The following is a 26,548-nucleotide window of genomic DNA, read 5'->3' on the forward strand; positions in this document are numbered from 1 at the left end:
GGTGCTGGTGAATTGAACCCAGGGCCTTTGTGCTTGCAAGGCAAGCACTCTACCAAATGAGCTATATCCCCAGCCCCATAGTTACCATATTTTAAAAGTTAAATTAAAATGGGCACGGTGCTGCATGCCTGTAATCCCAGCAATTTGGGAAGCTGAGGCAGGATGGTCACAAGTTCCAGGCTAGCCTCAGTAATTTAGCGAGATACAGTTTCAAAATAAAACTAAAAAAGGGGCAGAGGATATAGTTCACTGGTAAAGCATCCCTGGGTTCAATCCACAGAATCTCAACCCCAAAAAATTAAATTTTGGAAAAAAATTTTATGGAGGATGAAATGGGTATAGTATACTAAGCATTTGTGATAAGGCCCTACTATGAAATGGCAATTATTAATGTCTGCTTACAAGTTTTTAGGGGGCGTTAAGTGAACGGAAGTACGGATATGTGGAGGTGGGATGAGGGATATTTTTTTCCGCTTTCATTGGGCGGCTTAGGAAACCCAGGAACAACAAAAACAGGCCCAGCTTGTTGAGTGGGGGCACGTGAAGCCCCTTTTGCTGACTCTTTATGGTATCTTCTTTCCCTCTCCTGTTCAACAGAACCTCATAGTCACTAGGAAAGTCCAAACTCCTCAGTCAGGCGTGCATGCGTGCATGCGTGCATTCGGGATCCTGCAGCCCTTCCCATGGACTACCCCCCATCTCCTCCAGTCTCACCCAGTTCGGTCTTTCCCGGGCTCATATTTTATGCATCGTTGTTTCCAGTAACAGGGACACGTCCCAGTACACAGCGGTGGGTCAAAAATGTTTGATGAATCTACCAGAATTTCTAGTCTCATAAATAAATGTTCCCTAAGGCTGTGTATTCATCCCCTAAATTAGAGTAGAGATGCCACCTCCTTCTCCGCCTCTCCACGAACGGCTCAAGCCATCCCGGGTCCTTCCCTGGAGTCTTCCTTCCTGTACTGGTATTAGGGACGGCCTCAGGGTAGGACCCAAAGCTGTACTCGGCATCCTGCGAGGACTCGGTTAAGACTGAGTCCCTTGCCCCTCAGGGGCTGCGAGGAGGAAGCAAATGGAACACCCTTGGCACCCAGGAAAAAGGCACACTCCAGGGCCCAGTTTCTACGGCGACCATGCCTCCAAGTTGGCTTCCACGAGTTTCTCTTGGGAGGACTAGAACTTTAGTTCTCACGGGCGTCTCTATGGTCTTCGCAGCCTAGAAGGACCAGAGCGAAATTTCCGGGAAGATGGCGACGCCCGAGTCAGGGGTGGCACATGTTTCGGCGGAGAACACATCTTAATGACGGTAAGGGGCTCCTTCACCCCGACTGGGAGCAAGTGTGAGGGTAAAGAGTAATTTTGCCTGAGAGACACTGCAGTAGAAGGGCTGAAATCTAGACCTCAACAGGAGGCCTAGGGAAAGGGCAGTCAGCTCTTTAGGACTGCTCTGAGGCCAGTGACCCTGCACCGCCTCTGTAGGCGAGGAGGCAGTGCCGCAAAGTGTGCTTGCAGCCTTCACAAAGATTGCAGCACACAGCCGGACAGACCTAGTTGCTCCTATACACCACTGAAAGTCCGTTTAAAGCTATCCCCATCCATGTCATTCTGTTCAACAAATGACCAAAAGCACTCTCGTTTTCTGGAGAAGCTTTAAGTGTCAGGGAAATAAAACCTGTCTCTGACTTCTAGGACGTGTAGCTTTGAATTACTAAGACTAATTACTGTGGTAAGTCTTATAGCAGAGAGCAGAAAGACCTGTAAGAGACCGAAGAGTGTACAGATTAATAACAACAGTTCTGGAATTGCCCGACTACCGATCCTGAATCCACTACTCGCTATTTGATTTGGGCAATTACTAAACCTCTCAGTGCCTGTTTCCTTTTTTAAAAAATTACTGTTAACACCTCCTAATATTGTTGTCGATAGGATGAAATGAGATAATCCATGCGAAGCAATTAACAACAAGCTGGCACAGAGTAAATGGGCAACATTTGTAAAATAAGATTGTTGAAATCTGAGGATTGACCAGAGATTGCTGGGTTTTGTTTGTTTGTTTGTTTGTTTGTTTGTTTGAACTCTGGATCCTCTCTCCCAGCCCCCGGAGCCGCTGGGATTACAGGTGTGCCGCCACCATGCCCGGCTAGGAGACAGTTTTGAGGTGGCCTAAAAGGCTTCAGCATTTGAATTTTACTTGTCTTAGGGTATTAAGAAGCAAGAGAGAGCAGTTTCTTCACTCAGTACTTTCTTTTGGAGCCCACAAGACAGCAGCTACGGTTTCAGGTTATCATCCTTCACAGTAGAAATGTGGAGCATCCTTCACTTGCACTTCTTTGTACATAAAGACGGCTCACAGTCTTTTTTTTTTTAATGTTTAATGGAAAATACTTAGAGCAATTCATGTTTACATATGGATAAGAAAAAAAATGGCAAAATCCCCAGGGCTCTTCCTGGGGTGGATGTTGGGATAAGAGAGTTCAGGTAAACCCCATTAAATAGAAACTGCCCCTAAAGATTTCCAAGCAAGTGTACAAAACAGGCCAACAGTCCCCTGCCTACCATTCTTAAATCTAATATATAACATTTAGGAGAAGTGACTGTAATGGCGTGTCTCATTTTTTTTTTTTTTTTTAAAGGATACTTACTAGACTTTATTAAACTCAAATGAAAGTTTTCCCTTCAGAGTTGTCACTGTGGGAGTCTATGGATTACCCTGAGTCTATTAGCCTGACAATCATCTGCAATGCCTATAATAAATGAAATGTCAGGCTGGGGTTGTGGAGCGCTTGCTGATCATGTGTGAGGCACTGGGTTTGATCCTCAGCACCACATAAAAAAATAAAGATATTGTGCCCATCTACAGCTAAAAATATTTTTTAAAAAATAGATAAATAAATGAAATGTCTGCAGATCTTAGCACAAGTTAACTGTGAGTCAGCATTGGTAGTCTTAGATTTTAATGTCTTATGTGATAAGCCATTTTAACCATTTCAGAGGCAAATTTGGTGTTTAAGTTGGATAATGCCATTCTGAGTTCAAACGGAAGAACATATGAGTTACTGTAAAGAAATGCTATTAGTTAGTGATATAATAGGGAACCACTTTGGAGTCAGGCAGTTTGGGTTCTTCATTTTCATCAGCTCTGTGTTCTCAGGCAAGAATCCCATTTAAAATAAAATAAGAATAATTTATCTCAGAACTGTCAAGGTTAAATGACAGTATGTGACAATATGGGAAATCTACCCGTTATGCATTAAATGTGTAGTAAGAGTGCCTTTCTAAGCTGGACACAATGGTGCACGCCTGTAATCCCAGCAGCTCAGGAGGCTGAGGCAGGAGGATCACAAATTCAAAGTCAACCTCAGCAATTTAGTGAGGCTGTAAGAAACTCAGTGAGACCCTGTCTTTAAATAAAATATAAGAGCTGCGATATGGCTCAGTGGTTAAGTGCCCCTGGGTTCAATTCCTGTACCAAATAAATAAATAAATAAATAAAGAGGGCCCTTCTACGCTGAACATTTTCAAAGGGGGAGCTCCAACAAGGCAGAAGTACAGCAGCATTGTGGGGAAAGTGTGTGGCCCCACATCAACAGGACTGTTGAAATGCTGAGACATAGGTAGAGAATGTAGGCTTTCTTAACTATTACCTTAAAACTCAGGTTAACAAGCACATTATAGCTTTGTTTTTATAGGGTAATATATTTGGGGAGATGGTATCATACAGTGGTAGAGTATGGACTTGAATTCTATACACATTAGCTATGTGACCTAAAGCAAGTCCCCTAACCTCTTTTAGCCTTAGTTTCCTCACTTGTAAAATAAGATGTTTGTTTTTTGTTTATATTGGTACCAGGATTGAACCCAGGGGTGCTTAACCGCTAAGTCATATCCCCAGCCCATTTTAGTTTTTATTTTGAGACAGGGTCTCACTAAGTTGTTTATGGCCTCACTGAATCACTGAGTCTGGCTTTGAACTTATGATCTTCCCACCTCAGCCTCCTGAGTCACTGGGATTACAAGTGTGAGCCACCATGACCAGCTAAAATAAAGATCATTATAATACATTCCTGAACAGGCTGGGAAGACTGGATGAAATAATCCACATAAAGCCTTAGCATAGCTTTGTGGGGAGCTCTCCATAAATCTAGGCATTAGTGTTAACACCATCCCTCCTTCACTCTGAGATATGTTGGTGTTGACCTGTGTGTAGCCAGACAAGGAACTCCCTAAAGACAAGGCCTCCTTCCTGTCTCTCCTCAGGACTCAGGAAAGAGAATTCTTACAAGAGTAGCCAAGGTGGGATCAGTGGCTACTTTGGGCCCTTTTTTCTTCCATCTTTTTTTTTTTTTTTAGGGGTTGGTACTGGGGATTGAACTCGGGGACACTCGACCAATGAGCCATATCCCCAATCCCCCGCCCTCTCCTTCCCTCTTAAAAGGGTGATGTCATTTCTCCTGTGGTGAAAGCCGAGCCTCTTTGCCCACCATGAGCTTCACCCCAGAGGTCAAGAGTCGTGGGATGAAGTTTGCTGAGGAGCAGCTGCTAAAGCATGGATGGACTCAAGGTTATCCCCATGGAACATCTTCCATAATCCCCAACTCCCTGCCTACCTTCTGCCCTGGGGAGAGGCATCCTGGATTACCCTCAGTAGTCCTTTCAGTCAGAGGAAAAGCTAACTTAAAAATTTTACAGAAGAATAATTTTTCTGACTTGTTCAAAACAGGGAATAATGGGAGAAACTTGACAGTGGATAACAAGGAAGAAGTGGATGGGAGGACTCAGGGAGGGAATTAAAGAACTGGACTCTGTGCCTAAAGAGTCAGGACAGAAAAGAGAGCTCAGGTTCAGACAAAAACAGTGGGACTGCATAGAGTGGCACTAGAAAGAAGGGACTAGAAGGGTTCTAAAAGGGACAAAATATACCCCAATGCTAGGGTGTGCAATGGCATGGAGCGACATGTGTGGAGTGACTGGTGCGGGCTCAAGGCAGATTGCAGAATAAGCCAATTTACTAACTGTTCTCTGCAGGCAAAGGCCTAGGCCGGAAGGAGAATGGCATCACCCAAGCCATCAAGGTGACACTGAAGCAAGACACTCATGGGGTAAGACTGGGCAGGCTGGTCAGGGTGGATAAGAGAGGGGACCCTTGAAGGCTTGAGGGACAGGTACTCAGCGTTCATACTTATTCCCGTGGCAGGTGGGACATGACCCTGCCAAGGAGTTCACAAACAACTGGTGGAATGAACTCTTCAATAAGACTGCAGCCAACTTGGTAGTGGAAACTGGGAAGGTATGAACTCCAATAGGCAGGTATAGGAAACAGAAGGGCCTGGGACATGGTGGGAATGGGGACACATGGTATGTCACCTACTCACTGGTATCTTTCCCTGCAGGACGGAGTTCAGATAAGACGCCTTTCCAAGGAGACCACTCATCATAATCATCCCAAGCCTAACATGCTGTATCAGAAGTTTGTGAAGGTACTAGAGTTGGGTGAGAGAGCCATCCTTTTAGCCTTCTCTGGTCTCCGTTGGAGCCTGAGCAATTGCATTGTGTTCATTACCAGTTCTAAGGACTGTCATAACATAGTATGATCCTGTGTTCAGTCTTGCCCATGCCTGTAATCTCAGCAACTTGGGGGAGTGAGGCAGGAGGATTGCAAGTTGCAGGCTCACTTCAACAACTTAGCAAGACCTGTGTCAGGAATAAAAAGGGCTGAGGATGTAACCTAGAGTACCCCTGAGTACTAACACACACACTAACACACACATACACACACACACGAATACTAGCAATAAAGGTGGTTGGGGGTGTAGCTTGCCTAGAGAGACCCTGGGTTCAATCCCCATTACTGCAAATATACAGATCTTCAGCTCCATGGCTCCCTGCCAGCCAGTGGGGGAGCAGTAACAGGGAATGGGGGATAGGGTGCAGTTCTTTAAGGCAGGAACTGCCTGAGGATGGTGGTGGTGTGGGCTTGATGGGTGGTGATGGTGGCATCTATATCTAATTCAAAGGATTTAGAAGGCAAAGGGGACCTGAGAGATTGTCTGGTCCATCCTTATTTTGCATACGTGACTAAATGAGTGAAGAGTGACTTGCCAAAGAACCCAGGTGGTTAGTAGACAGGACCAAAACCCAGGTGTTTGGTCTATTCTTTTTTTTTTTTTTTTTTTTTTTTTGGTATTGGGGATAGAATCCAGAGGTGCTTTACACTGAGTACACCCCCAGCTCTTTTTCTTTTTTTGAGACAGTGCGTCACTCAGTTGCTTAAGGCCTTGCTAAATTGCTGAGGCTGACCTCAAACTTCTCATTCTCCTGCCGAAGCCTCCTGACTCATTGGGATTAAAGGCACCACTGCACCCAGCTGGTTTGCTTTTACTATACCAATAGAAGGGAGCTAACATTGACTATTATGTGCTGAGGGCTTTATATATCATCTAGCAAATCTTTCTATTTCTCTACATCTCTGTTGTCATACTACTCAAGTTCAGGTCATCATCACTTTTTTTTTTCTTTTTTTGGGTACCAGAGATTGAACCCAGGGGTGCTTAACCACTAAGCCACATCCCCAGCCGTTTTTATATTTTATTTAGAGACAGGGTATCACTAAGTTGCTTAGCGCCTTGCTAAGTTGCTGAGGCTGGCTATGAACTTGTGATCCTCCTGCCTCAGCCTCCCTAGCCGCTGGGATTATAGGATCATCACTTCTTTAACAGCCTCCCTGCCTCTAGTCTCACTCCCCACCCCAATTAATTAACCCTCTACAAAGCATCCAGACTGTTCACTCTGAAACAACTTTCATCATGTTACCAGCTCCTCTTTGACTGGGATGACGCAGTCCAAACTTATCAGACTGCCTTTCTCCAGCCTCATGTCTTGCCAGCTCTTCCCAGGACTATTACACTTTAGCCAAGTAGAATGTTTCTTTTCTTTGAAGGCACTGTGTTCTTCCACCTGCAGCGTTTTTGCACATACTGTTCCCTCTGCCAGGCACATTCTCCTCTTTTTGCCCCTTTACCTGTTGACTTTCTTGTCTTCCAGTCTACATATCAGTTACTTTTAGAAACCACTCCCAAGCCCTGAAGTCTGACTTGGGCCCCCCTCCTCTACCACAGGCAATACTTCCATCATAATTGCCTATGTTAGGCTGTATTTCCTCCCCCTCACCATGTAGTTCCACCTGGGCTGGACCCTTCTCATTTTTATTCAACTTTGTATCCCCAGCTCCTTGGCCCATTGTAGATTCTCAGTTAATCTAGTTTAATGAAGGTGCTGTGAATCGGTGTTGGGTGGGGGTGGGTGGAATGCCTTCTTTATTGTCAGTTATTGGCACCTGTTCTGCTGTGAAGGCTTTATGACCTAGAGCACTCCCTTCCTGTTTGTTCTGCCCACCAGGCAGCTGAGCCAGAGGTTGCTCTACTTCTAGCTGAGTCCACCTTCTGTCCAGGTTGAAATATGCAGGCTCCCACGCCTCTGTGGCTCTGCAAGCAGCAATCTTGGGGGCTGGCAAATTCCTGCCTGGGGCTACGGATTCCTGGGAGGCTTCCACAAAGAAAGAGGGATGGTAGTGGTGTTGAGTGGTCCATGTCCACCCCCTTCGTCCCTCCTAGACAGCCACGCTGACTTCAGGTGAAGAGAAACCAGACAAAAACTTGGAGAACCACAGTGATGATGACAGCCAAGGGCCCATGCCTCCAAAGATGTGAGACTGCATTTCAGCACTGGGGGTGTTGGGGAGATAATGCCCTTGGATCTTAAGAGAAAGGGCAAGAGTCCAATGCTTGACTGGTTTTCTTGGGGGTGGAATTGGGTTATATTAATTGTTATATCCCTAGCACTTCAGAGAGTGCCAAGATTTGAACAAAAAACTCAGTGTTGAAGAAACATTTTAGAGGGAAGGAGAGATCAAGCCTTTACACCAGATCTGTCTGTAACTCCTCATCTACCCCCACAGTCTGACTGATGAGATGCTGCTCCAAGCCTGTGAGGGGCGAACAGCACACAAGTAAGTAGTGGTCATCTCCTGGGCTCCCTTCCTTTCTGCCCACCCTTGAGGATGACCTGTGCTACCTCTTGATTCTTTTCACCCCCAAAGAGATCATTCTTACTGTCTGCCCATCTACTGCTTGAAGATAGGTATTCTCTGTTCCCAGCCCCCAACTTTCCCTGCAGGCCTAAGATTAGGCCCATCTCCCAATACCCTTGCTGACATGGATCCTCTCTATTTCAGGGCTGCACGTCTTGGGATCACAATGAAGGCCAAGCTTGCTCGGCTAGAGGCCCAGGAGCAGGCCTTCCTGGCTCATCTTAAAGGTCAGGACTTAGAGACCTCTCAACCACAGTCTGAAAGTAAGCTCCCCAAAAAAAAGAAAAAGAAAAGGAAACAGAAAGAGGAAGAAGAGTGTAGAGCATCTGAGAGGAATGTGGATGAGGAACACCCAGAACACACTAGGCCCAGCATTAGGAAAAGCAAAAAGAAGAAAAGACAACATCACAAGGAAGAGGTCTCAGATGAGAGAGGGGGAACAACTGTAAGGAGTGAAGAGGAAGAGGCTGCAGGAACAAGTGGACTCGAGGAATTAAAGAGCAGAGAGCAAGCCCATCAGCATCTTAAGAAAAAGAAGAAAAAGAGGAGGCAGCACTGTGAAGGGGAGGAGGTGGAGGAGCAGACCGTGGTGTTGGGTAGAGAAGGAAGCGGTAAGGATCCTGCAAGTGGTGTTGGGAGAAAGGAGGTGGCAAGCAGAGCACACAGTGACCGATGCAGCAGGGACAAGCAAAGGCAGCAGCGTGAGGAGGACTTGAACATGGGTGATGAGGAAGGGGAGGAGGCTGCTCTAGATGGTGAGGCCAGGGAAGCAGAAAGCATAGCACACAGTAAAGGAAGCAGCAGAAGAAAGAAGACAAGACAGCAGTGTAAGGAGGAGGAGGTGGTCTTGGATGTAAGCTGTGAAGACGATGATGGCAGGACCGGGGAAATACGGAGCAGAGGTGAGAAGAGGAGGTGGCAGCAACCAGGGGAGGAAGAAACTAGAGTCAACACTGACAGAAGCACCAAAAAGAAGAAACGGAACAAGAGAGACTGAAGTTGTGTTAAAGGTGGGGCTCAGTTGCTTTTCAGTTGTAGCCTCAGAGACCTGGGGCAAAGTCCTGCATGAGGAGTCCCTCCCAAAGAGGAAACTGAGCTTTCTGGAATAGCAGTCTTCTGCTGGAGACAGCCAAGAGCCATATCTTAGTCAAGGGAGTGGACATAGTCCCCCCTGCAGCCTCTGACCCAGAGATCATGAACTCAAGTGCCTCCAGGAGCCACGCAGCCAAGGAACAAGGTGTATAGGGGGCTATGGGAACAGGAATATAGATAGATGCATCCCTACCAAAAGAAGCCCAAATGTAGACTTTTGAGAAATGTCTTGGTTTTTAAATATCATGAAGGCTAAGAAAATCATAAATTGGGGCCTATGGGCTATATTCAGCTCACAGGTTGCTTGTTTCTAACACTGTACCAATGATTATAAATAAACATGAACTTTAGCCCATTCAGGTAAATCCGAATTGGCATCTCCAATTCCAGCCTTGAAAGGTACTGAATACAGATTAAGAGATTCTCCAGCCAGGAGTGGTTCCTCATCCAATCCCAGTTGAGGTAGAGGATCACAGTTCAAGGCCAGCCTGGGCAACTTAGTCCATCTCAAAAGAAAAAGTGGTGGGGATCTGGCTCAGTAGTAGAACACTGTGTAGCACACTAGAGTCTTTGGGTTCAATTCCCAGTACTGTACAAAAGAAAAAACTTTTTCCTTGAAGTCTTTTGATGAAATTCCTTCTGTTAACGTCCTGGAGTCTTGCCACATTAATGTCAATGAAAGTAGGTTAGAGAGAGCATTCAGCTCACTGTCTCAAATGGATAAGTATTACTTGTGTATGAAAAACAGCACACCTCACTTGACATCAAATACTTAATTTTCATTGTTTCCAAATGCCACAGTGACCTCTCTTGTCGGTTCTATTCACCGAGAGAGGCAATACCACCTCAATGTTGCTGTCTGCCTCCCACCACCCATTAATCTTTATGTTCAGAATAGCTCCCAGGATGACAGTTCTGAGAGAGGCACGGAGTCTTTACTGGGGAGAATGCCCACCCACCTCCCTTACTGCAGACGGTAGATGCAGTCAGTGTCAGGGTAGGATGGCAGGTTCAGCTGATACTTCTTTTCCAGAGCAGGTGGTACAAAACGACCTCCCAAGTAATGGTAGCGACCAGTGAACTGGGTAGCAGACTTTTTAGGTGCTGTCAGAGAGATGAGCAAGTCTGGCTGGATACCTCCAGAATTTCCCTTCTCCACATCCCATCCTGAAAAGAGGATGATACTCAGGACTGTGGAAGAGACCACAGGTCTAGTCCCCTTCTTCACTTTGCTTTACCCTAGTCCTAAAGAAGTGGGAAGCCCCTTCAGTCCCTACTAGAGGAACTGTCACCATAGGAGCTCCATGTACCTTTGGGCTTTGGTTTCCTCATGGGGCCAGCATGTAAAGGAGACTCCTGAATTCTTCCCTAGCCCTAATGCGGGACCTGGAAAACTATGTTCTACCCCGCAGACTCACTGTTTTAGATTGGTCTGAGCCCTGGCTCAATAATTAGAACCCCACGGTACCTACTCTGAAACAGGGTAGGGCTCCAATTCCCCCAACCTTCCGGGTCCCAGCACCTGAGGGAATGTCGATGCTGGCAATTGGCACAGTGAGTCCACTCAGAACACTCAGGATGCTGCGGAATGGCTCCCGAACATCACCCTTGAAGCTGAAGCCAAAGATGGCATCCACCACCAAATCATACAGCTCATCAATCATCATGGGCTGTGGTGGAGCAGGAAAATGCAAAGATGTCAGAGCCAGCAGCTACACAGAGGCCTTAACTGGGAAGGGCTGTCTTCTGTGCCCACATAGCACTCAGAGGTACAGTAACTATATCTCACTCAATTCTGGTTTCAGCTCTGTCATGATCCAATTCTGTAACTTTAGGCAAACCACTTATCTGCAACTCAGTATCCTCATCTGCAAAACGGGTTAAGAATTTTTTTTTTTTTTAATTAAAATCTCATGCATTTGCAGAAAAGGTTTAGAATGAGGCAGTTGCTCCAGCTTCGGAGAGGGGCAGATTATGTTTATAGCATGCTAGGAGAGGAGGACCTGGCTACAGAGTGACTGGGGAAGGAAGTGGTAAAAGTGGTGGCATTGGGGACTCATGAGTACACCTTGTGGAGGAGAGTCTACCACTTCTATTCAAATAGCATCTTCTAGGCACCTTCTGAGCCAAGCACTAGGTAAGTGAGCTCAGCCTGGAAATGGGAAGAAAGCAGAGCCTGGGCAGTGGTTTCTGGTGAGATTGGGCTATTGAATGAAGCCACCTACCTCTGGGGGCATTTCACCAAGGAAAGGGATGTCCATTTTCTGACACTGAGTCACCAGCGCAGTGAAAAGTGGTTTGTTGGGCCTTTTGGGGTAATAGATGGTTGGCTGGTAGCCCTGAATGTAAAGGGAAGTGGTGATTTAACCTCAGATTCCAGAATACTAAGGACCTCCCCCAAGACCCCTCCCCACATACTTACGAAGAGTTTGAGATGTCTAGCGCAGACCAAACCATCTCCTCCGTTATTCCCGGGGCCACAGATGACCAGGACAGTAGGGGTGCTCCTGGCCATGGACGTGGGGGGATATGCCTGAAGTCAGATTCAAAAGGTTTTCAGGCAGTAACAGACTAGGTTGAGCCAGCTTGCATCCTTTATGCTCAGAAACGTACTACTTCCTCGCTCCTCCCAAAGATAGCGACGTGCACCACTGACCTTGGCAATGGCTGTAGCGCAGCTCAGCCCAGCCAGCTCCATAAGTTGGTCCACGCTGAACTGGTACTCGTTAAACAACTCCTCGTCCACGGCCTGGGCCTCCTCCTGGCTGAGGGAAGCCCTAGTCTGAATTCCCGCCCCTCAGGCGTCACGAGGCGCGGGCGGCCAGGATCCAGCCCTGGAGAAGGAGAGGAGTCCACCACGTGCCCGCCCCCGGCCTCGCCTACCTCAGGTATTTCACTGCTGTGCTCGCCATGACCTCTGAGTATGGGCGCCCACCAGAGCTCAGCCGCTCGGTTCCCCACCAGGTGGGTCCGGCGCGGCAAGTGCCGACCTGACTTCTGATTCGGGGCAGGCGCGAACCGGCAACCAGCAGCCCAAACCCCAGCAGCGCCCGCAGACCCGACATCCAGCTCTCAGGGCGCGCCTCCGACCCGGCCCAGTCCCAGCGCATGCGCGGCGCTCGTCCGACCGGGAGAAGCGTAGCCGGCGCGCGCCCGCTCCGGAAGCTGCTCGGCAGCGCGCGGGGGACTCTGCGTCTTGCGGGTGGTGGTGAGATTCCGGTCCGCTGTCTCCCGTGTCCGGCCTCCTGTGCACCTTCTGTCACGGCCTGGATCCCAGCCCTTCCCGGGAGAGTTTATATTGTCTCCTGTTTACACACGTACTGAATCGCTTTGCTCGCAGCCGCCCTTTGGTAATAATCCATCATTTTCTAGCTCTCTGGGGAAGCTGTATAGCAGAGCAGTTATCCTGAGTTCCTGCCTTACCACTTTACTAGCAGAGTGAACTTGGGCCCTCCTGGTCAGCTTCTCAGATGTACACCAGGGGTAGGAGTACATGCGTCATCACAAAGCCATCGCAAAGGGCCCCTCCAGGTTCTACCTGATACATAAATAAGTTAATGTTTATATTTACACAGTTGATGATTTAACATAATTTAGGAACTCTACTACATTAGTTTCTACCTGTTTTTACCAGAATATCATGCTGTACTTCTCTATTATAAATCCTAAGTAGGTTGAGTAAACTATGGTTAAAAACATAATTGAAACCATAGGTTCCCAGTTCACAAAATGTTCCATTAGAAACTTTGATGAGAATAAATTTTATCCAAGTGCTTTTATTTATTTATTTATTTATAATACTGGGGATTGAACCCTGGGCCTTGCACATACTGGGCGAACACTGTATGACTGAGTTACATCCTCAACTCTTTATTTATTTATTTATTTATTGTGGTGCTTGGGATCGAACCCAGGGCCTTGTGCTTGCAAGGCAAGCACTCTACCGACTGAGCTATCTCCCCAGCCCTATTTTTTTCTTAATTTCATTTTGATAGAGTCTTGCTGAATTGCCCAGTCTGGTCTTGAACTTGTGATCCTCCTGTCTCAGTCTGTGGAGTAGCTGGGATTACATATCCAACTACGTGTGCGCTCGCTCCCTGGGGATTGAACCCAGGGGCACTTAGCCACTGAGCCACATTCCCAATTTGGTTTTTGTTGTTGTTTGTTTTGTTTGTTTTAACTTGGAGACAAGATCTTGCTTAGTTGCTCAGGACCTCACTAAATTATTGAGACTGGCTTTGAACTTGTGATCTTCCTGCCTCAGCCTCCTGTGTTGCTGGGATTACAGTCATATGCCACCTAAAATATGCCACTTTGGCATAAGAATTATTTTGAATTGAAGTGTCTTGAAAAACAGTAGGTACAAAAAGGGCACTCTGACCTCCCCTTTTCTTCTTTTAGTACTAGGGATTAAACCTAGTAGTGTTTTACCACCAAGCTACATCCCCAGCCCGTTTTATTTTTTTGAGACAGGGCATTGCTGGGATTACAGGTATGCATCACTGCACACAGTTCTCCTTTCCTTCTTTTTTAAAAATATTTTTAGTTATAGACAAAATACCTTTATTATTTTGTTTATTTTTTATGTGGTGCTGAGGATCAAACCCAGTGCCTCACACCTGGTAGACAAGTGCTCTACCACTGAGCCACAACCCCAGCCCCTCTCCTTTCCTTCTTGAAAGCAAGAAATAAGATTCTAATGTAAAATATGTGCTCCCTGTACTAGGAGGAAAGAAATATTCTTATTACTGAAGACAAGGAGCAGAAGTTAAGAGGAGTCTGTACAAACTATATTAAAATAATTGTTAGTTTCCTTTAGCCTCCATGTATATTTTTTTGGTTGCTTTTCCATAATTGTGTCCCTTTTTCAACCTAAAATATTTAGGTTATGCTGCTTCTTTGGGGTGTTCATTTTGTTATGAGGGGCCCTGTGTCACCAAAACTTGTGTTAAATATATTTGTATGTGTTACTCCTTAGTCTGTTTTATGTCAGTTTAATTCTCAGGCACACTCAGATCCCCTAAGAGAGTAGAGCTTAAATTTTGCCTCCCCTGGACCCTCTTATCTAACATGATCAGGTCTGAATTATCTCATTTCAGCTTAAAACACAAAACATATTCATTGACTCTTGTCAAATCAGGACCAGAGGCTTTTCTCTGAGGTTGGGACCCCTTTTTTCTTGCATAAACCTCACCAGTTACTTATCACCTGCAATTTCCAGTTTTTGTCCTTAAAATGAATCAATTAATGGCATGTCTGAAGCAATCCAATTGCAGAATTCATCTAGAATCTTGTGATTTCCTCCCAATTTGTAATAATCTCCTTGCTCAAGTCTAATTCAACAGCAGCTTTTAAAAGTGACTCACCTTAATCAGGTCTTTTAAAGATCCAACTTAGTTTTTGTAGAAACACCACTTCTTTTCACACTTAGTTCATCAATTTATACAATATTTAACTAAATTATGTATTATAATAACTTAACCATCATGAGAATATTGGAATAAATCACAACAGAGGGCTGGGGATGTAGCTCAGTGATAGAGCACTTACCTAAGATGTACAAACCCAATCCCCAGCACTGCATGCATAAATAAGCAAATAAAATAAATCACACAAGATAGCAAGCACCTAAGTTTGAATCCTGCCTTCTCCACATACTGCTTGTGTGACCTGGCAATTCCCCTCTGAGACCTTTTTCCTTTCCATGAAAGGGGATGATAATAAAAGCACCTCATAAACTTTGTTGTGAGGAGAAATACTTGTAAAACACTTATACTTAATAAATGTTAATAATGTCATTGCTATTGCCCTGGCTGACAGCTGAGTTTGTCCTACAGGCTACTGGCCTGAGAATGCAGTGAGCAGAGGTCTGGGTTGGTTAATGTAATGTCTTCTGTAGCATTACATCTCCATTTCCCATCTGGGAAAAGAAGGTCTGGAGAAAGTCAGTGACTTCAAAACCACCTGACTGGGGCTGGGGAGATAGCTCAGTCGGTAGAGTGCTTGCCTTGTAAGCACAAGGCCCTGGGTTCAATCCCCAGCACCCAAAAAAAAAAAAAAAAACCACCTGACCAAGAAATCATAGTTTTATTTATTTATTTATTTATTTATTTATTTATTTATGGTTCCTGAATTGAATCCATGGGTGCTTTATACTGAGCTATATCCCCAGCCCTTTTATTCTTGTTTTGAGACAGTTTCACCATGTTGCCCAGGCTGGCCTAGAGCTTGTCATCCTCTTGGCTCAGCCTCCTAAGTCTCTGGGATTACAGACGTGTGCTGCTGCACCTAGCAAGAAGTCATAGTTTTTAGAACTGGCAAAGGGCTTTAGCACTCGTGAGGTCTGGACCCAAAAAAAAGGGGGGGTTCACTTCCATTTTCCTTTTTTCTTTTGCCTACTGAGTCCAAAAATTCCAATTAGGAGCAAAGAGAATCTCTTGGAGCTGAGACTACAGAACCCTTAGCCCACCTGTTCAGGAGTCCATTCAGTGACCATGTTGTTTTATTTCCATACAGGGTTGAATGGGAAGAGGCTCAGTCCCAGGAAGTCTATAAAGAATGTGTGTTGGGGAGGTCCTGCAGAGGTGAGGGCTGCAGCTAGCAGGGTGCAAGTCAGATGATTAGGCAGAAACCAGACTGGGTGACTCTCCTCTGAGAGTTCTTGTTGAGGGCTTCCCTGGGCCACCTGGATGACCTGAAGGAGGCAGAGAGGGGCTTGCCAATGGGGTCAGCTAGGGAAAAGAGCAGGAAGCCTGCCCTGGTTCCAGCTCCCTATGCCCTCTCTGGCCCTTACCTCCACTGGTGGGCTCCAGTGCAGGAGGCAGGAGGCTTAAACTTCATGTTCCCTGCTTCTGTAGAATTCTCTCTTTCTTTGATGCCTATAGTCAGGCCATGCAGGAGGCAGGGGATACCCCGAGCCTCCAGAGCTGGGTGAGGGTTGTTCAAATTGCTGAAGTAAGACAAAGATTCAGGGTCCTGTGTCCTAACACCAGAACATATCTTCCCCCAACTTTGACAGTGGTCATGTTCTATTGAAATAATCCCAAGCCACATCTTCTTCCACTTCCTTTGTCCATTCTTCTCCCCTCCTCCAGGACTCACCTGTTGACTTGGGGGCCATTGGGTATCAGGATACCAGGGTACTCTCTAGGGATACCTGAACCTCCAAATGGAAGATGGGTCCTGGGTCCTGGACCTGGAATGGAGAGGGTCAGACATTCATCACGCCAAGGAACATCATTGTGGGAAAGAGAAGCTCTGGGAGAGGAACAAGAAGGGTCGGTGTCAGAAAATGCATTGATCTCTATACAGGTAGGATGCACCAAGGACTGTGCCCTCAGCTGGGCTGGTAGCACATGTCTGTAATCCCAGTGACTTGGGAGGCTGAGGCAAGAGGTTTTGCAAGTTTGAGGCCAGCTTGAGCAACTTAGTACAACCCTGTTTCAAAATAAAAAATAAAAAGGGCTGGGAATAGGGATGTAGCTCGGTGGTAGAGTATCCCTGGGTAATCCCCAGTACAAAAAAAAAAAAAAAAAAAAAAAAACCAGCCAGGTGTGGTGGCATATGCCTGTAATCCCAGTGGCTCCAGAGGCTGGCCAGGAGAATCACAAGTTCAAAGCCAACCTCAGCAATTTAACAAAACCCTCAGAAACTTAGCGAGACCCTGTCTCAAAAAAAAAAAAAAAAAAAAAAAAAAAAAAAAAAAAAGGCTGGGAATGTAGCTTGATAGTTAAGTACTCCTGTGTTCAGTCCACACACACACACAAAGACTGTGCCCTCTACAGGGGCATATGGGTCACCTTAAAGCTGGACAGTCAGTATGATTTGCTATGCTTGAAGGGAAGCACATTGAAAAGAAGACATCAACAAATACACCCCAGCCTAACAAGTAACAAGGATCTCGGCTTCCAGAGTTGGAAGCCTTTGAGGGAGACTAGTGCAGAGTGAGCTGGGATCAGAAAAGCACCCAGCACAGTACCTGGCAGGCAGCAGGCTCTCAACAAACCTTGGTGTTCTAAGAAGCAAACTTCTAGAGGTTAGGAAAGCCAGAAGCATGGTGGGAGAGGAAAATCTGGAAGGGGTTAAGGGTGGGGTGGGGGCATGGAGGAATAGGCCAGGGCCTTGAGAGGGAGGTAGAAGTGTGGGGAGGACTCTTCCAGGGGTTGGCAATCTGGAGAACCAGATCTGGGTGACTCAAGGGCAGATGTAGGGCAGGAGGACCAGGAAGGTGGGAAGAGAGCACCAGTTGAGGGGAGACGGGCACCACCTGCACAACCTACTGGACTCACCCTGTGGTCTCTGAGACCCAGACATGAGAACATCCACCAACCCCTCCTCCTCTTTCTCCTCCTGGCTCTCCTTGAACTCTTCATCTTCCCACCTACTGGAAGATCTGCAGCGGGAGGTAACCAAAGCATGGTGGGGCAGAGAAGAGCCCACCCCCTGCCACACCTCCCAACACCCCAATCTCTGACCCAAGCTCCCTCACCTGCACTGGGCATCCACTGTACTGCTTTGCATCCTGGCTGAGGTCCCCACCACCTGGCCGACCCTGCCTGGAGCCTGGGACCTTCCTGGTGCTGGGGTCTGGAAATAAAGGGGAGTCCAAGGTATCGATTTAAGAAAAACAGCCTCTCCAGCCGCATGTATGTGAGTGTGTCCCTTCATCTGCCTGCAGGGAGACACAATGGCCCCAGAGAGACAGTCTCACCTGATAGAGACAACCCAGGTGTGCCCACATCACTGAGAATAAAATTCCAGGATGAGGTTCTTTATTTCATTAAGTTCCCCACTAATACCTTTCAAGTTAGAACTCGGGCTCCTGGACCTGGCCAGAGCCTGACCACCCCCTCATCTGCTTAGAGCCTCACCCGGCACCACAGACTTGGTGCCTGATTTCAGATGGAGCCCAGGTCTTCTGAGCACCAATCCAATCTCCTTCCTGAACCAGGCTAATTTTTTTTTCAGAATTATTTTTCCCATATTTTCTTATTAGTACACTATTATACAAAATAGTGGGACTCATTGTCACATACCTGCAATACACAATACAACAATATAATTTGGTCAAGTGTTCCCTAGTATTCCCCCCAACATTCCTCTATTCTACTTGTCTTCCCTCTATTTACATGAGATTACCCCCAAACTCTTTTCCCCCCTTTTTTTCTCGATAGCTCATAATACAAGAGAAAACATGACCCTTGACCTTCAGAGTTTGGCTTATTTCACTTAACACAATGCTCTCAAGTTCCTGTATTTTCCTGAAAATGATATGATTTTATTCTTCTTTATGACTGAATAAAACTACACTTTGTATATATTCCACATTTTCTTTATCATTCATCCATTGATGGACACCTAGGCTGGTTCCATAATTTGACTATTGTGAATTGTGCTGCTGTAAGTGTGGATATACATGGATCACTAGAGCATGCTGACTTTAATTCTTTAGGATAAATACCAAGGAATGGTATAGCTGAGTCATTTGGTGCTTCCATTTCTAGTTGAGGAAGCTTCACATTGATTTCCACAGTATTTGTACTAATTTACAATCCCACTAACAGTATAAAAGTGTTCCTTTTCCCCTCACATTGTCTCCAGTATTTATTATTGTATATCCCCCATCTGGAGATGGGCCCATAAGATTTCCTGAGTACAACATCTCCATCCTGTGGCCATTTGGGGAACTGCAGTTAAAGACTAAAACTTTTCATATCTTCACAAATGGCTTAGTATCCTTGCTTGCACCCGTTTACTTGCACCCAATGGGTTTGTTGTGACCACTCAGCCAAAGCCCTGGAGCAGCCCTTGTTTTGCTTTTTCTTTGGTACTGGGGATTGAACCCAGGGGCACTTGACTACTGAGCTACATCCCCAGAACTTTTTATTTTTTATTTTTGATACAGTTTAGTGGCTAAATTAGGGACTTGCTAAATTTGCTGAGGCTGGCCTCGAACTTGCAATCCTCCTGCCTCAGTCTCCCAAGTCACTGGGATTACAGGAGTACACCACCGCTCCTGGCTCCCAGAGCAGCTCTTATGCTGGATGTGTGCCACAATCCCTGCCCACCTCCCAAGCCACGGAGAAAATGATACATATCTCACTTGCAAACCCAGGTGGACACAGATGAGCAGTCAAGCTCAGCATCCCTGAGAACATCAGCCCTACTTACTGCCCCTTCTCCAGGCAACCTCTCCCCCCAACCCCGGCTCCTTGTTTCAGGTGTCATCTCACCGGTGGGTGAACCTGGACCAGCCCCACCTGGGCCAAGTGGGTCCTCATGGCATCTGCCAACTTGGCCACCAGTCGTTCTCGTACAGAATCTGGCTCCTTCTGGGGAGAGAGATAGTGGGGTGGGGTGGGGAGGAAAGCCCTGAACTTTGTAGTCCTCAGGGAACAGGAGGAGAAAGAAATAGGAAAGAGGGGAGGGAAGGGGGCTTTATCTCCCCTCGTCTACCCAAGCCCTCTGTCTTTCTTTCCCAGGATCCTGACACTGACTGACCAGTGGACAGAGACTGCCTCTTCCTCCCAGTAGTATCCAGGACCAAACACTCAGTATATGGAGTGCTTTTTTTTTTTTTTTTTTTTTTTTTTTTTTTTTTTTTTTGGTACTAGGGATTGAGCCCAGGGATGCTTAATCATGGAGCTACATCTCCAGCCCTTTTAATATTTTATTTAGAGACAGGGTCTTGCTAAGTTGCTTAGGGCTCACTAAGTTGCTGAGGCTGGCTTTGAACTCGTGATCACACTGCCTCAGCCTCCTGAGCTGCTGGGATTACAGGTGTGCGCCAAGGCACCCGGCTCCAGTGTATGTCTGATGAGCGAGTGAATAAAGGGAGAAGGAGCAAAGGCTGAAATGTCAGCTGGAGAAGGCTTCTCGGAGGGACAGTAGGGAAGAGGACCTCACCTGACACCGAGCCAGTGCTTCCTTATAGTACTTCAAGGCCTGGTCATATTGCCCCAGTCTGGCTGCAGCAGCCCCAAGACCCTCGCAGGCCTGCCACTGCCCCTTCGTGTCCCCTGGGAAAGAGAGTCTGAAAGGTTCTCTCACCCTGTTCCATCCCACGGACCCTCCACTCCAGAGGGACTCCCCACCCCTATATTCCCCCATTTGCCTCCCCACAGCCTCAAGGATCCTCAATTTTGGGGTACCCCCACCCAAGTCATGTGCTTATCCCCTCAACCCTTACCAGCATCCTGGGCAGCCTGCAGGGCATGCAGGTAGTTGTCTCTGGCAGCCTTGTGGTCCCCCAGCTGGCTCAGTGCAAATGCCAGGCTGCCAAAGCTTCGTCCCTGCTCCCATCGCTGCCCCAAAGAGCCTGATGATAGATTGTACCCCATCCTAAGAGGGGACTTTGGTTGCTGGATCATCAGGACCCTGCCTCCCAGCAAGTAAGGGAGGGTTCCCAGGAGTGCTGGTGCCCAGCCCTGGCACACCTTCAGGTGGACCACAGAGGCCTGAACTCTCTGTGCCAGCTTTCCTGGTCCTGACTTTGGTCCAGTTGCCCTCCCCGCCACCCCCAGCAGCTAGTTTTAGCTATGCAATAACCTTGTGAGATAGGCAAGGAACATGTTTTGTTTTGTTTTGTTGCAGTTGTGGGGATTGAACCCAGGGGCTCTTTACCACTGAGGCACATCACCAGCCCTTTAAACTTAATTGAAATATTTTATTTTTAAGCATTGAGGATTGAACCCAGAGGTGCTTTACCACTGAGCTACATTGCCACTCCTTTCTATTTTTAATTTAAGACAGGTTCTCACTAAGTTGTTCAGGCTGGCCTTGAACTTGCAACCTTCCTGCTTCAGTCACTGGCGTCGCTGGGATTACAGGCATGAACCTCCATACCTGGCAAAGCAGATGTTAATAGCTCCATTTTCAAATGTGTGGAAACTGAAGCCCAGAGAAGGAAAGCATCACACACACAGTCAGAGGAAGGGCTGGGCTCCGCCCCCAGCCTCTTAGCCCAACCAGTGCACTTCCCTGTGTGCATTGCCACCTCCCAACATCCAGGCCCTCTGTCCTATATGGCTATTCTGTTTCCTGCATTCCCAGCCCTCACCCCCTCATTCTGGGCTTCTAGAGTCAATGACCTTCCAAAGGTCCACCTACCTGGAGTCCTGGGGCCCCCACCGAAAACCCCTCTTAGTCCTTTAGACCCAGTCTCCTCCCCCAGCCCCAGGCACTCACCATGGAGATCAGCAGCCTTCTGGTGAAACTGCAGGGCTTCCTGATAGTTGCCAAGTGCATTGTGGGCCATCCCCAGGTTTCTTAGCACAGTGGCCCGCTCTCCTGGCCTCTGGCACAGGGGCAGGGCCTGTAGGAAGGTCTCCACTGCCAGAGGGAACAACTGGAGCTGGGAGTAGCCCAGGCCTAGGTCGTTATAGAGTTGTCCTAGAGGACACAGAGCAGTCATATCTAAAGCTCTATAGGTATAACCTGTCTGTTCCTCTGGAGTTCCCTAGCCCCTTCCCCAATCTCCATAGTATCATCAGCTCAGTGTCTCCCCAGACCCCACATCTTGTCTGCCCAAGGCCTCACCCAGCAGTTCCCACTTGGTGCTCCTCTTGGCAAGCCTCCGGCTCTCCTCCAGCACTTGCACCACCTCGCCCACTCCATGCTGCCCACTCTTCAGCATACACCCAGCCGCAGCCCCCAATGCAAGGGCTGCAGCCCGAGGTTGACCTGCTTCAGCGTAGGCTCGGCTTGCTTCCTTCAAGCAGTGGGCCGCTTCGTCAGGCCATCCCAGGGCTTGGTAGCAGGCTCCCATCTTTGCTTGGGCTTCCCCCTGGTTACCCTGTGGTTGGTAGTGACTCAGGGCCCTGTGGTACCAGTTCAATGCTTGTGGCAGGTCACCAAGGGCATGGTAAGCCAAAGCCACATTGAAACACTGGTCACCATGACACCTGCCCTGTGCCTTCTCTTCAGGTTGAGCTCGAAGGAGCAGCTCAAGGCCTCTGGCTGGGTCCCCGGTCTCCACATAGGCGGCCCCCAGGTTAAAGGCGCAGGCACGAAGCACAGGGGTGTTTCTGGTTCGTGGGGCCTCACGGGCCAGACGGAAAGCCTTCTGGAAGTTGGTCAAGGCCTCGTGGGTCTGACCAGCTTGCAGAGCCCAGTGGCCAGCCCTGGTGAGGGCCTGGATAATGGTCTCTTGCTGTGGCCACTTTCTTTTCTTTTTTTTCTTCTTGCCACTTGAGGGCTCTGGCTCCTGGGGGATATCCTCAGGATCTGGGGAAGACATAGGGCTGACAGTGGGGAACAGAGGGGTCAGTATGTCCACCCTGGCTTCCCCAACAGAAGGATTCCTTCAGGGCAATCCAGCTCTACCCCTGTCCAGGTGCAACCCTCAGGGTTCCAAGGATTTCCCTCTGACATCTCACTTCACTTTGTCCCGTTGTGCAGCAGATTGACACTAATTCTAATGTCCTTATGCTTAGTTCTCCTTCAGCACTCAGGATTCTCATTTTTTTCTTTCAGAAAGCCCCCTTTCCTGCAACCAGTTGGAGACTTCTGTGGTCCTACAGTCCCTTATGCCTATGTCTTTTATGGCATTTATGATACTGGTTTAGAGATGCTAACTTTATCTCCCATTAGTTTTGGAGCAACTTAAAGGCACAGAATAGATTTTTTTCTTTTCTTTTTTTTTTTTTTTTTTTTTTTTTTTTTTTTTTTTTTGGTACCATGGATTGAACCCAGGGGCACTTATACCCCAGCCCTTTTTGTATTTTATTTAGAGACAGGGTCTCACTGAGCTGCTTAGGGCCTCACTAAGTTGCTGAGGCTGGCTTTGAACTCATGATCCTTCTGCCTCAGCCTCCTAAATTACTGGGATTACAGGTGTGCACCTTCTTAATAAAGGTTTATTGAGCTGGGCATGGTGGCGCAATCCTGTAATCCCAGCGGCTCCAGAGGCTGAGAGGGAGGATGGAAACTTCAAAGCCAGCCTCAGCAACTTAGTGAGATCCTGTCTCTAAAAATACACAAAGGACTGGAGATGTGGCTCAGTGGTTAAGTGCCCCTGGGTTTAATCCCTGGTACCAAAAAGTAAAAAGTATTGAATGAGATGAAAAAGTTCTGGAGATGGTTGCTGGTGATAGTTGTATAGTATAAGTGTACTTATTGCCACCAAACTGGACACTTAAAAATGGTGAGAATGCCAGAGCTCACGCCTGTAATCCCAGCAGCTCAGAAGGCTGAGGCAGGATGGTAAGTTCAAGGCCAGACTTAACAATTTAGTGAGACCTTGTCTCAAAGTGAAAAATAAAAAGGACTGGGGCTGAGGATGTGGTTCAGTAGTTAAGTGCCCCTAGGTTTAATCCCTTGTACAAAAAAAAAAGAAAAAAAAAAGGAAAGAAAAGAAAGGAGAAAGAAAAAAAAAAAAAAAAAAAAAAAAAGGAATGCTGAGGCAGGAAGATCACAAGTTTACGGCCAGCCTGGGTGATTTAGTGAGAACCCATCTCAAAATAATAATAAAAAGTGTTAGGGGGCTGGAGTTTGTAGTTCAATGGTAGACTTGCCTAGCATGTGTGAGGCACTGGGTTTGATCCCCAGCACCAAAAAAAATAAAATAAATTTTTTTTTCTTTTCTTTTTTCTTTTTCTTTTTCTTTTTTTTTTTTTTTTTTTTTTTTTTTTAAGAGTTAGGGACATAGCTCAGTGGTAGAGCTCCATTGGGTTCAATCCCCAGTACCGCCACCACTTCCAACCTCAAATATTTCTTTTAATGAAAATGGGGGTGTAGGTCAGTGGTACGGCACTTGCCTAGCATACATAAGGCCCCCGGTTCAATCCCCAACACCAAAATAAGTTTAAAAAGGTTAAAACAAATTTTATGTTGTATCTACTTTACCACAATAAAAAAAAAGCTTATGCAAAAGAAAAAAACTTATGGGATGAACAAAGAAAGAACAACAAACGCAGGCCCCTCCTCAGTCACCTCTATGCCTGCACATACATTAGCCCGGTCATAAGCTAGGCACCCCTGCTGTCTAATCCAAGATGTAGTTCAGGTCAGTGAGCTCCTGTTACGTGTCAGGAACCACACTAGGCATCACAGGCCCAAAACCGAATGTGCTACTGAATTGGCTAGGAGCCAACCTCCAAAAAGAGGCTTCTGTCACTGGATTTACTAAACCTTCCCTACCTCAGGGGGATCTCTGTCTGCTGATCGGCTGCTGTCCCCCAACATCCTGCTCTAGTCTCCAGAGTTCTCTTAAAACCCAATACATTCATCTCATCAGCACGTGTATCCTATTAGTATTTTTCCTGTTGAAAGAAAGGCAAAGCCCATTCCTGAACTCTCTCCCAGTAGACAGGAAAAGGAGTGGAAAAGAGTCAGGCACTGGACTCTTGGCCCCTCCTATCTTCTCCCCAGCCTCCATCTTTTTTAGGAAGGGCTGGCAGAAATGATGCATTCTCTTTTAAATAAAGTCTCTTTGGTCGGTGCACCGTAGTACATGCCTGTAATCCCAGAGACTCAGGAGGCAGAGACAGGAGGATCACAAGTTCAAGGACCAACCTCAGCAACTTAGTGAGACCCTGTCTCAAAATAAAAAGACCTGGGAAAATAGCTCAGTGGTAAAGCATCAACCTCCAGTACCAAAGAGTCCAATTTCCAGTATCAAAAAAACAAACAAAAATATGCCCAGAACTCCTGACTTTTCAAGACCCTGGGGTGTTCCTGACTACCCCCACCCGGTTTTGGGTGCCCCCTGCCGCAGAACACCTTACCTGTTAAGTTTTTCTCTGCAGCTGGCTTTCTGGAATGGTTCCTCGGGCTTGGGTTACTTCCCCTAGCTCTTAGCTCAGAGGCCCCCAGGGTTACCGGACAACGGGGTACCGCCCTAGGGAATTGAGTGACAGCTCAGGTGGCCTATGTTAGTGCTGCGCCCTGATGGTGCTCGGACACAGACACCAAAGGTCTAGTCCCCTTCCTGCCCCCCATCCCTGCAAACACACCCCCTTAAGTCCCTTCCTTCAAGAAATGAATCAAAGCCTTATGGGGCTGGTTACTAATTAAAACTTCAGAGATCATCTGACCCATCCCTTCATTTCATAGAGGACATGACTGAAGCTCAGAAAGCAGATGTGACTTGGAAGAGGTCACGGAGCAGTCATATACCTGGGATTAGACCCCAGGTTTTCTGGTTCAAGATAATTAGCCTAGGGCCCATCCACCATGCTGTGATTACAAGCTTTAATGGGCTTGGGCTGTTCTGGAGGTGAATTCTTTCATAGACACACTCTTACAAACTGTGCCTCTGTGTGGTAGTTTCACATTTGGGAACAGGGTGAAAAAGGTTGATGGTCAGAAAAGGCCTGAAGATCAGAAGAGCTCCCCTGCCCCCGAACTCCTTTTCCTAGCTCCACTGATCTGCAACCTCCAGGTTCTGCTTAATGAGAGGACAGCAGGCCCCAGGACCACAGGGACCTAATGACCCAACTCTCCAAGGGTGGCCTGAATCAGAAAGCAAATGTCCTCATTTACCTTGAGAAAGGTCTCTTTTAAGTAGAGAGGTCTTTGCCAGAAACAAACTTATAAGGAAGTAGCTGGGCTCACCTGCGTTTGCCCTGCAGCCTCTGCTGAGTGTCTGCTGTGGGCAGGCATGGTGCCAGATGTCATAGATGGTGCCCTTGCCCAAGGCAGGCTCCTTGAGGACTTCAGGATCCTACCACAGCCAAGCCCGGGGCTAAATACACAGCTCAGCTGGTCCTTCACTCAGCAGGATTCCCTTAAGGACAGAGGTTGATTTGGGGAGAAGGCAGGGACCCAAACTGCTCTCACCTGGGTTCCTTCCAATGATCCAGTGATCATTTCTGAATTTGATTGATTGATTGATTGTACCAGGGACTGAACCCAGGTGCACTTAACCACTGAGCAACATCCCCAGCCCTTTTTAAATATTTTATTTTGAGACAGGGTCTTGCTAAATTGCTTAGGGCCTTGCTAAGTTGCTGAGGCTGGCTTTGAACTTGAAATCCTCCTGCCTCAGCCTCCTGAGCCACTGGGCTTACAGGCATGTGCCACCGCCCCGGGCTTCTGAATCATTTTTTTGTTTGGTTTAATGCTGTATCTATCACATCTCTCTTCATTTAGTTTCTATGACCCACGTGTCCTGGCTCTGTCTTTCCTTCTCTGACAATTCCTTTTCCATCACCTTTTCTGGGTCCTCTTTCCACCTCCTAAATGCTAATGCTGGTGTTCCCCAACACTTTGCCCTTTGTCCTTTTCTCTTCCAAGAACATTTCGTCCACTCCTTTGATTTTAACATTACTGACAAGCCAATAATTTCTGTAGACTTAACTTGTCCAAATGAAACTCATATTTCTTTATGTTCACATTGTTATTAGTAGATCACTCTACTAGAAACCCAGG

The 26,548-nt window shown here is 47.0% G+C and overlaps 3 protein-coding genes across 8 annotated transcripts; 1 reads left to right on the forward strand and 2 right to left on the reverse strand.

Moving 5' to 3' along the window:
- The first annotated feature begins 1,193 nt into the window (after positions 1 to 1,193).
- Positions 1,194 to 9,755, forward strand: LOC124985890 (G patch domain-containing protein 4). The gene is made up of 8 exons (XM_047554525.1): positions 1,194 to 1,306; positions 4,436 to 4,561; positions 5,026 to 5,099; positions 5,195 to 5,287; positions 5,391 to 5,477; positions 7,611 to 7,702; positions 7,955 to 8,005; positions 8,231 to 9,755. The coding sequence occupies exons 2-8, from the start codon at positions 4,483 to 4,485 to the stop codon at positions 9,081 to 9,083; spliced, it is 1,329 nt and encodes a 442-aa protein (XP_047410481.1). The 5' UTR covers positions 1,194 to 1,306; positions 4,436 to 4,482; the 3' UTR covers positions 9,084 to 9,755.
- Positions 9,756 to 9,936: 181 nt separating this feature from the next.
- Positions 9,937 to 12,431, reverse strand: Naxe (NAD(P)HX epimerase). Of its 2 annotated transcripts, XM_047554534.1 has the most exons (6): positions 12,062 to 12,394; positions 11,835 to 11,943; positions 11,601 to 11,711; positions 11,404 to 11,517; positions 10,701 to 10,848; positions 9,937 to 10,345 (listed from the first exon to the last, which is right to left on the reverse strand). In XM_047554534.1, the coding sequence occupies exons 1-6, from the start codon at positions 12,286 to 12,288 to the stop codon at positions 10,143 to 10,145; spliced, it is 912 nt and encodes a 303-aa protein (XP_047410490.1). In that variant the 5' UTR covers positions 12,289 to 12,394; the 3' UTR covers positions 9,937 to 10,142. The 2 variants fall into 2 exon arrangements, with proteins under 2 accessions (XP_047410490.1, XP_047410498.1); XM_047554542.1 differs by lacking the exon at positions 11,404 to 11,517 and having other exon boundaries at positions 12,062 to 12,431.
- On the reverse strand, positions 12,361 to 25,097 carry Ttc24 (tetratricopeptide repeat domain 24). 5 transcript variants are annotated; one of them, XM_047554504.1, is made up of 13 exons: positions 24,904 to 25,097; positions 21,716 to 22,419; positions 21,365 to 21,568; positions 20,367 to 20,495; positions 20,084 to 20,196; positions 19,411 to 19,509; positions 17,667 to 17,764; positions 17,467 to 17,570; positions 16,280 to 16,373; positions 15,972 to 16,127; positions 15,648 to 15,872; positions 12,602 to 12,716; positions 12,361 to 12,457 (listed from the first exon to the last, which is right to left on the reverse strand). In XM_047554504.1, exons 2-11 carry the CDS (start codon positions 22,413 to 22,415, stop codon positions 15,791 to 15,793), a joined length of 1,779 nt encoding a protein of 592 aa, XP_047410460.1. In that variant the 5' UTR covers positions 22,416 to 22,419; positions 24,904 to 25,097; the 3' UTR covers positions 12,361 to 12,457; positions 12,602 to 12,716; positions 15,648 to 15,790. The 5 variants fall into 5 exon arrangements, with proteins under 5 accessions (XP_047410460.1, XP_047410468.1, XP_047410475.1 ...); XM_047554512.1 differs by lacking the exon at positions 12,361 to 12,457 and having other exon boundaries at positions 12,605 to 12,716; positions 19,411 to 19,506; XM_047554519.1 differs by lacking the exon at positions 12,361 to 12,457 and having other exon boundaries at positions 12,605 to 12,716; positions 21,716 to 22,402; positions 24,904 to 25,016.
- Between the last annotated feature and the right edge of the window lie 1,451 nt (positions 25,098 to 26,548).

This window comes from Sciurus carolinensis, chromosome 1 (assembly GCF_902686445.1).
Source record: "Sciurus carolinensis chromosome 1, mSciCar1.2, whole genome shotgun sequence".
NCBI classification, from domain to species: domain Eukaryota; kingdom Metazoa; phylum Chordata; class Mammalia; order Rodentia; family Sciuridae; genus Sciurus; species Sciurus carolinensis.

Bases quoted from the DNA above. Each gene is read 5' to 3' on its own strand.
- LOC124985890 (XM_047554525.1), top strand. From the start codon at position 4,483: ATGAGCTTCACCCCAGAGGTCAAGAGTCGTGGGATGAAGTTTGCTGAG. The intron at 4,562-5,025 runs GTTATCCCCATG...TGTTCTCTGCAG, and splicing joins AAAGCATGGATGGACTCAAG to GCAAAGGCCTAGGCCGGAAG. The intron at 5,288-5,390 runs GTATGAACTCCA...CTTTCCCTGCAG, and splicing joins TGGTAGTGGAAACTGGGAAG to GACGGAGTTCAGATAAGACG.
- Naxe (XM_047554534.1), bottom strand. From the start codon at position 12,288: ATGCGCTGGGACTGGGCCGGGTCGGAGGCGCGCCCTGAGAGCTGGATG. The intron at 11,944-12,061 runs GTAGGCGAGGCC...GGCTTCCCTCAG, and splicing joins ACAGCAGTGAAATACCTGAG to CCAGGAGGAGGCCCAGGCCG. The intron at 10,346-10,700 runs GTGCTGGGACCC...TCCTCTTTTCAG, and splicing joins CAGCATCGACATTCCCTCAG to GATGGGATGTGGAGAAGGGA.
- Ttc24 (XM_047554504.1), bottom strand. From the start codon at position 22,415: ATGTCTTCCCCAGATCCTGAGGATATCCCCCAGGAGCCAGAGCCCTCA. The intron at 20,496-21,364 runs GTGAGTGCCTGG...ATCTATCATCAG, and splicing joins GAAGGCTGCTGATCTCCATG to GCTCTTTGGGGCAGCGATGG. The intron at 17,765-19,410 runs GTGAGATGACAC...CTTTATTTCCAG, and splicing joins TGGTCCAGGTTCACCCACCG to ACCCCAGCACCAGGAAGGTC.